The 13249-nt window shown below is 36.3% G+C and overlaps 1 protein-coding gene across 2 annotated transcripts in view; it reads right to left on the reverse strand.

Moving 5' to 3' along the window:
• Positions 1 to 1675: 1675 nt before the first annotated feature.
• LOC125073591 (zinc transporter 2-like) overlaps positions 1676 to 13249 on the reverse strand; it is a 43528-nt gene continuing 31954 nt past the window's right edge. For both annotated transcript variants that reach the window (XM_047684472.1, XM_047684473.1), the window contains exons 2-10: positions 12893 to 13021; positions 10745 to 10907; positions 8833 to 9024; positions 8301 to 8463; positions 7585 to 7678; positions 7067 to 7191; positions 6806 to 6921; positions 6544 to 6722; positions 1676 to 6059 (exon numbers count right to left, since the gene is read on the reverse strand). In XM_047684472.1, coding sequence (XP_047540428.1) covers positions 6571 to 6722; positions 6806 to 6921; positions 7067 to 7191; positions 7585 to 7678; positions 8301 to 8463; positions 8833 to 9024; positions 10745 to 10907; positions 12893 to 13021 — 1134 coding nt within the window. In that variant the 3' untranslated portion in view covers positions 1676 to 6059; positions 6544 to 6570. The remainder of the gene's footprint in view (positions 6060 to 6543; positions 6723 to 6805; positions 6922 to 7066; positions 7192 to 7584; positions 7679 to 8300; positions 8464 to 8832; positions 9025 to 10744; positions 10908 to 12892; positions 13022 to 13249) is intronic.

Consider the following 13249-nt stretch of genomic DNA (forward strand, 5'->3'; position numbering starts at 1 on the left):
ATATAAATGTAAGGTACGGTTTTTTATGTATGTATGTATATTAAATATTCATAATCGTCCACTTTGAAATTGATTATTTATAAAGAATAAATATATTTTCATCCACGACATGGCTGTGATGCCAAAATTACTGATATAATATGTATTCATTGTTATTATTATTGCGACGGTGTGTATTTTTATATTTATAATTTGCAATTGACATAGCTGTGTGATATATGTATTCCCAAGCCATTTAAGTGGTGTAAGTAACGGCTTCCTATTTAATTCAATAGTGTAGTAATTTCATAAGTTAGACATATCCCGATAAGTTACAATACTTGGAAGTATTCTAAGCAATACGATACAATAAGGCTGCGAAGCTAACAACCTACTATGAAATGTATATTACGAGCAATGCATGACACGCACACGTTCACGAACGTATTTACTTTTCTCTGTGTGCGTAGATGTGTGAATTGCAGTGGGTTTAAATTCAACACAAGGTTTCTGTCTAGGAATAGTGAAAAGTTTCGCTAGATGGCGCTAATTTCAATCAATACTATTGTTTCATTTCCCTCAAAAAAACTATTAGATAGGCCTTACGGTAAGTCGAAAAATAATATTGCCACGTGTAATATATTATTTACAATTCATTATATTCATGAATAATTTGAAAATGATTTTGTTTCATATGTTTCGAATGAGATATGAATTTGTATTTAATTGATAAAATAATGTTTAATGATACGCGAAAATAGGTTTAGTGTGTTATTATTTTCGCCGTTGTGATATTACTCTGTACAAACGTTAGCCATAATAATGTAGATTAGAATATAACATTCATATGTTGTGTACATATTGAGTTGAATGACTTGCCTTCAGACGAATAAATATAAACACGTAGTTAACTGTTGTTTTATTTCGTAGTTTTGAGACCTAACCAACCTATTTATAGGTATTTGTGATACTACCTGGTTCCTTTTTGTTAAGTAGAAAAACGCCTACTCGTTTCTCCCACGTGAAATAAATTGAAGTACACCGGAATACCCACTAAAAAACCACCGGGGTCGCTTTCGCATACCGTGAGAAAACGTATCTACGTCTGGGTAGGTACCAGTATTACTTATTCTACCGCCCAACAGCAATAATCAGTAGTGTTCCAGTTAGGATGTGTGATCCAGTGTAACTACAATCGGGACATAACATCTTGGTTTCTAAGGTTGGTGGCATATTGGAGTTGTAAGAAATGGCACTTCCAGGCAGGAGACATAACATACATATATAATTGTATTTAACTAATATGACTGTATTTTTAGATATTGAAAAAGAGTAACTACTGAGTTTCTTTCTCAGGTTAATAAAGTAAGAAAAATAAGGGCCTATAAATGTTCCACTGTTGGGCTAAGACCCTTCGAGAAAGTTTAGAGCTTTTTTATGTAATAGTATGGCGGGCGGGCTAGTGGGCCACCTTATGGTAAGTGGTCACCTCCACCCATTGACTTTGATGCTAAGAGATAATAACTATTCCTTACATTACACCAATACTCCACCAACCTTGGGAACTAAGATGTTGTACCTTGGGCTTGTAGACACACTTCTGTTCGGCGGTAGACTATCGGATGAGTGGGTGGTACCTATCCAGACGGGCAAGCACAAAGCCCTAAAAGTAAAGCTTGTAAAATAAACCACAAAAAATATTTCACATTTTTTTATTCATTACTACACTTGTTACAACAGATTAATTACACGGACGGCAAATACATTGACATAGAACGAAACAGCTAATAAATTAAATTAACGGTATACACATCGATTGATTCAACAGCGACAACATTTTTACTGTGACAACACTGCCAGTAGTATAACTCCTCATTTTGTATTAAAGCATTAAATTGCATTTCAAAAGTGTAACTTAAATAAGTCGGTGTTATAGAATTTTATGAAAAACTATGATATAAAATCGAAACTAAATTTAAAAAAAAAAACAATTTAAATTAACTAAAGAATTTTAATACAATGACATTATATATTTTATTATTAATAAATAATTTTAATTCGGTAGAGTTGAATGAGTTAATTATTCAATCTGTGTTAAATTATTTTGTGACATGTGAGGGATTGTTTTATCAACAACACTGCGTTATCAGCATTGTGTTATTAATATGATATTATTGAGAAAAAAGTACTGTGCCTTAATTTTTGTAATAAACCCTTTTCCAGCTTCTTTAATATAAATTACCTGCATCCCGAAATAATTAAAATTTAAGAACATAGAATTAGAATTTATGTATAAACTGTTCTGAATGTTATATTATAATTGAATTACTTTTTTAGTTCCTAAACTTTTTCTTCCTAAATTCTCACAGTTCACGGAACCCATTTTATGCAATAAAGATAATGTTATGATCGTCTTTGGTATAAAAAAAAGCCAATAATGTCTTGTTAGTGTGCTTCCAATTCATAAATATTCTGCCAATGTCACAAGTAACAAATATATAACTTTACTTTACTTGTCATAGAACAAACGCAACGGAAGTTGAACGGTTGAGTACAACTACATCAAATCGATGACGTCACTAAATATTATAATAATTGTAAATGTCTTAGGGGAGAATCAGGAGGCAAATTTCGAAATATGGCCGCCTTCTCATAAGTCACGAGAATAATTCTCATGTCAATCTTTACAATGACGTTTGTATTTTTTTTTTTTTCAAAACGCGCAAACGCCTACCTCTTACTAAAACTTAATACAATAATACTTATAAAACTATCACAATAAATTCACTATTTGAGCATGTAATTGCATTCCTTTATGTTTTACATTAAAATTTAGATACAATTTGCGAATATAACTTAAGATTAGAAAAAAATGTATTTTTCTTTGGAAAATAAATAGTCTTATCATGTACTATTTACAGTTACTATACAATTGCAAAATAAGTTTAATAAATGTACATATTTTTTAATGAATATTACCTCTATACATTTTGATATTACATTATATCAATTTAACTTTAATACTGAATGACATTAAAGAATTTTACATAAAGATTTTTACTTTTCATATTAATATACTTTGGAATTGTTACATTTCGAATTACAGATAAAAAAATAAACATCTGTCAAAATCAGTGTGACAGATGTTCGCACCGTAATATTATATAGTTTGTTTTTTTGTTTAGAACTATTGAAATCATAGGCAATGTCAAATTTAATTCGTAATAAAAGACTGACGTTTAATAATTATAAATAAAATAATATCCAAATCGTGTAACTTTAAAACGTACATGCACATATTAGACGGTCCCAAACATATTAATAATTTTTGAAAAATATATAAATTGTTTAATATATTAAAAGGTTATATTTTTTAACACAAAACATAAAATATCGAAACAAAAGTAAGCTGAAATGTTTCATAATAATTTAACAAGCAATACATTTATATCTATAATTACGCCTTATACTGATAACAATTTACTCATAACATACCGAATACGAACGCACTATTTTGACATTATCATCCTAAAAAAAAAAAAACACAAACCATTAAATAATATTTTGGTCGAAATCTTTGTACAATATCATTCTCCAATCAACCTAAACAATTAAATAATATACAATTAATCATTTAAAGTAAATATTTTCATAACACAGTATAGTTTCTTAAATTAAATTTGTACAAAATAAATAAACATTTTTAAAACTATGAGCATCTGCAAAAATTATGTTTTCGTATGTATTCATGGTTACGTTCGAGGTTTGGACTTGTAATCGAGACGGGCAGGGGGGGGGTTTATATGTAAGGTATGAATATTAATCGATACAATATAAGAGGGAGAAGGGGACTGTGACTAGAGACAGAGATAAATGAGAGTTAAAATCAAACTGTTATGATGATAAACGGATTAAAATAAATCCAATACACACTGAACATAATAAATAAACTATATTTACAGAAATAATGTACTCGTAAACCTCGTGATCAAAATTGTGCGTACTCATTACCAACTAGAGAATATTAACATTTTAATAATTCAAAAATAACTAATTTACTTAAATCTAAAAACATTATGCGAGTCAACAAGTGTTTTTATATCATAACAAAGCTTCATTAATCATCGAACAGTTATAATCGTCCATATCTTTAAGCTTATCCTAATTATTTATAATTTAACTGTCAAATACATAATTTTCTTTACAAACTTTGGCACTATAAATACTATAGAGGGTCGCGCTAATCCATCACTATACGCAACCGACCTCAAGATAAAGCGAAATTAATTTATCGATTTTTTTTCTTGAACCACGATAGTTTTTAAAAAGTTTAAGTCAAAGAATATTAAATGAAATGTCAAAGACAATTGACATTAAAATCGGTAACTGTCAAGAGTGTCATAAATTTGTCAGTCGAAGAATTTTGCAATTCTACGATTGTTGTTGTATAGCAATATCGATAAAGATTTGTATAAAAAAATGGTGAACACAATCTAAAATTATTTGACAGAGCTGAACATATTGTTATCTCTTTCGCACATACTGCGAGCGAGTATCATATTGTTATCTCTTTCACACTTAAGGCAAGTTTTTTAAGCCTGTCAAATAATTTCAGAATCGACGACACGTTACAGTCATATCTATGGTAACTTTAGTAGCTTAGAGTATAATAAGCATGCTTAGAGCGCGCGCAACAGAGAGAATACCAAGAACACAAGTAGGTAAAGGTCGACACTTCAACATCTGTTTCACTTGAGTGCGTGAGCAATTGCGACGACCGAAAATTGTTATTTTAATTGTAGAAGCACAAAGAATTGACAGCGATATCCGCGCCCTATAACTTACTTATTATTACTCTATGGATTCTAGAGAATACCAATAAAAATATAGAAATGACATACACGACACGTGACTAAAGATCGAAAAATCGTAGACGATAGAAATCGCTTAAATACGAATCGAATACATATATACTTAGCCACTGGCTCTTGAAAGTCACCGTACGATATCAGTCAAAGATCTAAGCGTCCTAAAGTAAGCTTTGTGACTTAGGAATCGGAAAGAGACTTAACGCCACCGCACTATTTACAATCAGTGGTTATAAAGAATTACAAAAATTACTCGTCGTATAAAAAAAAATATAGCTTCAATGTATGCACTTCGTATAAATAGATATTTAAAGCAACAATTTCACTGCACAAGCGGAATTATCTTATCACTAAACAAGTCGCGACTGTTTGTACAAAAGGTCGTATGTAACATTGAATTATATTTCAAAACTGTAAGGTCGTATATTACAGTATTTTATATCTACAACGAAGCTTGAGTTACGTCGTACATTAATTAATATTCAAAAAGGCAGAAACGAAGATGACTATATTATATAAAAAATTAAAACTAAAAAATCTTGTACTATCCTTTTGAAATATTTACTAATGTATAATGTATTAGGGGTAAATATAGATTTGTTTATATGTCCGTCTGTAAGTCAATGGACCGCATCACTTCCCCAGAATATATATTAAAATTTAAGCCCCTCTCATAGTAGGTTGTTTGGTACTGATGACTAATTAGCTATATATAATAACCAACCCTTGGAAATCCTACACAATTTTCTGTGTTATTATTATGTGGTTTACAATGGAGTGTATTAAAAACAATGTCCAAGCTGTTATAAGAAATCTCGATTTTTTACAAAAAAAAAAATTCATTTGATATACAACGATATACAAGAGACAATGAGAAAGAGAGGGAAAGATCGCCTGTACGCGTCACTCCGTTAGCGTACGCGGTTACGTCCGAAACAGCAATTCAAATTCAACGCACATACGACCTTTTAGACAAACATCGTCGAAATACATTTGAAAGCTACAAACGACCGTATCTTACGACTAACTTTTTTATAGTAATACTTTTTGGAATGTCGCGTTCACGAGTGTCATTATACTTACAAACAATACAACTGACCATTAACACGGAACATGGAATCCATTCGGAGTTCCTCTTCAACATTACTTCGGTCAATATTCTTTACGAGTCGTGTTGAAGTCTGGTAGCGCTCAGCCGCGTTATTCTATATCCTGTAACGGAAAATCAAAACATAAAACATATTGTCATCTCTTTCTTACGTGATGAAAATATCATATTGTTATTTCTTTCGCACGTAACGTGTGTCGAATAAGTTCATTATCGACGACACGTTACATCTATTGGTAATGTTAGTAGCTTAGAGTATAAATAAGCATAATGTTGTCTTAGATTTTCGCGATTATTACACATTGAAATAAAACTAGTTTTTAACGGATTTAATCGCGTATATTAATTATTTTAACATCCCGACGTTTTGAGCACTTTGCAGTGTTCACGTTCTGTGTTGTGTCACGGTCTGCCCGTGTAGTTTTATTTCAATATAAATAAGCATGCTTTCGAGCACGCGACTGAGTCAGAACTAGTGTTGCATATCGACAGTCCAATAGACAATCGATAGACTATCGATAGACTATCGACTATCGAACACTACGACAGGCCCACAGCGGTATCAAGGTGTGTGGTGACGCTGCTCACCGGCTAGCGGCTCAGCGTGCACAGGGGTCAGGGCACGGCGGCAGGCTGCTTGCAGTGCCGGCAGGTGGTCATGCAGCTGGAGTAGCGCTCCACCTGGAAGGCGGCGCTGTCGACACCGAACTGACTGCGCGCCAGCTGCTGGCAACTGTGGAGGACGGACTCCCAGTCGGCCAGTTCGTCTGAAAATACATGGACCATATTGAGACCATATGGCCTTTTTCCCAAGTACATGAGAACTTCGTATTTAAATAAATTAGCATACCGATAGCGACGTGTGCTGTTAAAACGGTGTGGTGGGTCGACAGAGCCCACGCATGGACAGAATGAACGTGCCGCACACCGTTCACAGCCGACAGTGAGGCCACACACTCTCTATACCTGATAAAAAGAATTCATAACTAATTTTATAGATATAATGAATACAAAATCAATTTATTGATATTATATTTGTTTCGCTAACGCTACCAGTTTAACACAAGTAAGATGAGTCTCGCACAGGAAGAGGGTGGGGAGGGATACTCACCGGAAGTGCGCGGGCACGGCCTGCATGAGCATGGCGAGCGCGTCGCGCACCACGCGCGCCGACGTGAGCAGCACCAGCACGCCGAACACGAACGTGCACACGGGGTCCACCACCTTCGCGTCGGGCTGCGCACGCGCGAGACAGTTCAAGTTATTGACATCATTCTAGTGCACGTTTGCAAACCTTTACAAATAAAGATTTGCAGTGGTACACCCGGTTGGAACGAAGTTGCCTTCGCTATATATCGTGTATTAAATGGTAATGGCAACACTGTTATTCAAAATCCAGAGTGAATTAAAAATATATTCTAATAATATTATATAAAACCGTATTCAATAAAGAGAGACAGAAAGAGAAAGAGAGAGAAAAGTTGGAGGGGGTAAAGGACTTCACTCCAAACTAAGGTAATTAAAAACAAGATTATATTTTAATTAGGTGCATAAACTAAATTTTTCTGTAATTTTTTAAGCGTGATGTTTGTTAGAGTCGAGTCCAGATATGCAAAATTCAATTCTTACGTATATTTTGATGAGCACAGCAGCGAGCAGCACCCCGCAGCTCTGGATGAGGTCACCGATCACGTGGATTAAGGCGGCGCGGAGATTGATGTTCCTGGAGACGAAAGAGTCGAGATTTTGAATAAATTGCCCAAAAAAATAGTATTATAACTTTTCTGTTTTTAAGACAAATCGACTTGGTTAAATTTTAGTTAAGTCTTAGATCCTAGACGAGACGACCCAGGTATCTTCAACATATTATTTGGGGGGAGGGAAGATCGACTGGACACTGCTTGTTGTTGTATGTTTTTTATGCTTAACTAAGACAATATACATCACCCGATAGAGAAAACCCTATTGAAGCAAAGAACGTTACGCGTATTTAGAAAGACGACATTAGATCCGTATTTAGAGCGCGTAGAACGTTCGTATTTTTTTAACATCAACTACTTATAATCTGTCTATTGTAATATTATATTTTCAATATTAGATTTGGAGTTATATTGTTATTCTGTTTACAAACAAGGAAAGAAATATTCCTAAAAATTGCTAAATAGTTATTGATTTTCTTGCATTTACATTTAATCGTGAATTATAAAGAAATGAGTGATATTTTAATACAAGAGAAAAAAGCTTTGGAGTTTCACATAGCTTTTAATAAAAAAACAAAATTTAACGAGTAACGGGTTTTGCTTGTTTATTTTTTAATACGCAGTATAGACAGACGGGCGACCGACCTGGCGGCGGAGCTGGCCACGTGCGCGTCGGCGGCGGCGAGGTCCTTCATGCCGTAGTCGCCGTTGGCGAGCGCGCCGTTGGCGGCCTTGGCGCGCCCGAACAGCGGCCGCCGCGCGCCGTGCGCGTGCGAGCACGCCGCGCCGCCGTGCGAGTGGTGGTGCGCTGCGGGCCAACGGGCGGCAAGGTAAGTAGGGCCTAGCGATATACCACGGCCAGACAGGCCTTTTTGAACATATATGCCAGAGCACTTTTTTAATGTTTGAAGTATTAAACGACTACGTATTATAAACTATTGTTCTTCAATAGAATTAGCCTTATTTGTGTAAACTAACTTGAAATTTAGCATAGTTAATCTTTTCACGACAGACGCTCACTAAGAAGAGATTTCAAGAAATTTCAACTTTTAATCAATAAAGTAAATTATAATTTATATAAGAATGAATGTGTAAATATTCTACGATTATATTCAATTGGTTACAGAGTGGGACTCGAAGTCCCGCCGACAATAGCATTAACGGGCGTACAACTCACCGATGTCGGACGCGCAGCCGTGCAGCACGAGCGCCAGCACCACGTTGAAAGCCACACCGCAGCCAGACACGATCATCATCATGTCGGGCTCGATCTGGTAGTCGCCCGTGTGGATGCGCAGCGCCGCCACGTACACGAACACACCCGTCAGCACCCAGATCAGGAGGACAGAGGTCATCGCGCCCAATACCTCTGTCAATTTTGTTCAGTACATTCGAGAATTGTGTGTACTTCATGTGATTTGCTAATAACTCAGCTATATTGTGAACTACTAAGAGTTTATGATTTATATATCTTCATTTATAATACATTATTACACTTAACTACTTATATCCACTTTAATTTTACTTCCAAAATTCCGATGACAGTTTCGTCGACGTTCAAAAAACCGTTTCCTCGCAATTCCATAGCGAATATCATAGATTAATCAAGCTCTCGACCAATGATATCGCGTCAATTCGCTGTCAAATATTGTTTATTTGCCTTTTTTCCTGTTATGGTTGGAATAGAGTATATAAAAAAGGTAGATAGGTAGTAGATGAGTGCAATAGTGTTGTATGTTTGACGACTTCCGTGGTCGAGTAGGGTGTACACCGATTTACATGGGTACGCGAGGTCCCAGGTTCGATACCCGGCCGAGTCGATATAGAAAAAGTTCATTCGTTTTCTTGTCGTCTCGGGTCTGGGTGTTTGTGGTACCGTCGTTACATCTGATTTTCCATATCACAAGTACTTTAGCTACTTACATTGGGATCAGAGTAATGGATGTGAGTATGAGTATTATAAATGAAGATATATAAATCATAAACTCTCAGTAGTGCACAATATAGCTGAGTCATTAGCAAATCGCATGAAATACGTAAATCTGAGACTTGTTTATCTTTTTTCCTACTTCCATTGGAATTGTCTATATATGTGTCTCAAGAAAATAAATAAATAAATAAAATGACCTTACAATGGATTATGATAGTTATAATTTATCAGTCTATGATGAGATGTGTACTTAATATAATAAATGTTTCAAAAAGATATAGATAACATATAATCTAGCTTGTGTTGTATATGTAATGATAACATGAACCGATAAGAAATAATACGTGACTTTTTACAACAATATTGCTACTGACCCATTGATAAAAACGAGAGGTGTTATGGGAATCCCTGTTGTTAAGAGGTTGATTTCGCTACATATGACAATAACTGTAAATATTAGAAAGAGACAGAGATAAAGGAAAGAGAGGGAAAGGTCACCTGGGAGTACAATGATTCCTGATAGTTCACTACAGTAAACCGCTTAAAGAACTCCGTCGCACTGAAAACGCGGATGGATGGTTCGACAACGTGTTACCCGCTTGTCCAAAGCGTTGGCGATGCTGAGCCAATACATTGGCAACGAATGCAGGGCCGGACCGTCAGTTTAGGGGGCCTTGGGCTAATACTACTTAGGAATTGAATGGGTTTGATTAATTGCAGAATTCGCAGGACCGCAAACCATACGATCTGTTTAATTTAATAAAATTAGGTAATTCTTTTGCATTATCGTCTATATTTGACTTTGACTTGACTTAACAGGGGGCCCCTTGATTCACGGGACCCTGGGCTGAAGCCCAAAAAGCCATATGGTAGATCCGGCCGTGAACAAATCGACAAAGCCGGAAATCGAACCCGGGACCTCGGAGTGGTGTACCCATGAAAACCGGTGTACACAATACTCGACCACGGAGATCGTCAAATTTAGATAAAGTACACAGTTGGTAAATATATTGTCAATATAGTACACGTTGCGACGGATTCAGTAATTCTAGTTGCCTCTATGAATAAGGATATAGGAATATAATAATGATAATATGAGGGCGAGTCTTCATTAGTGAATAGATCTTATGTTGAAACAGTTAAAGTTCAATTTCCTTACCTGCTCTTCTATAGCCATAGGACATATTGGCGTTGGGCTGTCTCCCAGCGCAGCGGAAAGCGAGTATCGCAAGCGCAAAGCCACCGCAGTCGCTCAACATATGCGCCGCGTCGCTCATCACAGACAGGCTGCCTGCCAAGTAACCACCGACCAGCTCGCATATCTGAAATATGTGTATTACATTTACAATCAAATAATCACACCGCGACTTTTTTTTTAATCTCATAGCGAATGGCAAACATGATGGTAAGTGGTCAACACCGCCGATAGACAAAGCGCTGTAAGAAATAGTAATCATTCCTTACATCAGCAATGCGCAACCAAGCTTGGGAACTAAGATGTTATATCCTTGTGCCTGTAGTTAAGCTTGCTCACTCAACCTTCAAACCGATACACAACAATACTGGGTACTGCTGTTTGGCGGTAGAATAACTGAGTGGGTGGTATCTACCCAGACGGGCTTGCACAAAGCCCTACCACCAACCAAGTTGATGGTGCCCTTTGTGTATATTTCCTATTATTCCACAATAATAACCTATTCACTCACAAGTATGTTACCCCCCCGCCCCCCTATTTTAAATTAATAAACTTAACAAATATTATCTTATTTGTATTTTTAATATCTTGACTCTTAGTCTTAGTTGACACACGCACACTAAGATCCCATCTCATAAGCACGTCCCTCACTCTAACTAATGGACGCCCAGATTATAATTAAGCTTCGAAGGCAAGCCTTCGTGAGTAAATAGATCTAATAGTCAATAGAAAAATTAGTCTAATGCTTTCAGTATTCGTGTTCGCATGTGAGTTTCTTTATTCGACCATAAGTTTTAAATGTGAGAACCATTTGGATGTATGGGATCCTTACGTCATCTTAAGTGACACTGTCTACATTTTTTAGAGGAGGTAGCCTTAATTTTGTCTTATGTCGAGAAAGAAAACAGCAAAATAAACAATTCGACATACAGCTTAGCAAATATCAAGGGTAGGCAAAAAAAAAATCATATATGACATGTAGCCAGAAAAGTGATTTTTGTACCATGACGGAAAGTCGAGATATCACAAAAAGGCAAAAAATACCCCCTATTTTCGAAAAGCCCCCTTAGTCCCCCTCCCCCTAGTCGAATCCCTAATCCGATATATTGTCGTCGTCTAAAGTTGATTCATTGACGCTCAAAGTAATAAATTCGAAAAACAGTATATCAATTGAGACATTGTTCAACATAAAATCATTATTCGAGACATGTCTGCAGCGAGACAACAAAGACGAAATTACACAGTTATAGAGCGATCGATGCTCGGATTAAATCCCTATGGGGGGGGGGGTCGAGGGGTGGGAGATGACAGACGTCGATGCAAAAGTCACAAGGACGAGTTTGACGTCTAGCAAGTATTAATTAATTCAGAGAGAATTTCATCGCTCTGTAAATAACCGAAGCGTTAACACTGTACTATGATATAAAAAAACTATGTTATTAAACGTATTTCAGATTTGTCATTTTAATATAATGTCAACACTTGGACGTCAATAATAACTCGATAAAACAAAATAAGAGCCGAGATGGCCCAAGAGCCGAGATGGCCCAGTGGTTAGAACGCGTGCATCTTAACCGATGATTTCGGGTTCAAACCCAGGCAGGCACCACTGAATTTTTCATGTGCTTAATTTGTGTTTATAATTCATCTCGTGCTCGGCGGTGAAGGAAAACATCGTGAGGAAACCTGCATGTGTCTAATTTCAACGAAATTCTGCCACATGTGTATTCCGCCAACTCGCATTGGAGCAGAGTGGTGGAATATGCTCCAAACCTTCTCCTCAAAGGGAGAGGAGGCCTTTATCCCAGCAGTGGGACATTTACGGGCTGCTAATGCTAAAAAACAAAATAAAAAGATACTATGTTTAGTTTTTTTTTTTTTTATAAAAATGGTCCACCTGATTTTAAGTGGTCACCACCGCCAATGCACCACTGACCTTGGGAAATAAGTCATTGTGTGCCCTGTGCTTGTAGTTCCACTGACTCACTCACGCTACAAACCGGAACACAGCAATACAATAAGTCACAGACTTGGACTCATGTCTTTTTAAGCTCCTTTTCTTATATATATATATATATATATGCATATATATACCTATATGTTTGTACATACCATAAAAACAGCGCACAGTATAAGTGCACAGACGAGTTGAGGAACAGCACTTGGGGGTTCAGGTCTCGTCCAGTGACAGTGTTCGTCCGACTCGCTGGGCGGCGCCACCGGCACCTCCGTGTAGCTCTCCTGTGAAAATAAATTAAACATTTAAATTTTAATATACCGAGAGTTCCCAGTGGTTAGAACGCGTACATCTTAACCGATGATTTCGGGTTCAAACGCAGGCAAGCACCACTGAATTTCATGTGCTTAATTTGTGTTTATAATTCATCTCGTGCTCGGCGGTAAAGGAAAACATCGTGAGGAAACCTGCATATGTCTACTTTCCAAAGAAATTCTGCCACGTGTATTCCA

Source organism: Vanessa atalanta, chromosome 24 (assembly GCF_905147765.1).
Source record: "Vanessa atalanta chromosome 24, ilVanAtal1.2, whole genome shotgun sequence".
Taxonomy (NCBI): Eukaryota; Metazoa; Arthropoda; class Insecta; order Lepidoptera; family Nymphalidae; genus Vanessa; species Vanessa atalanta.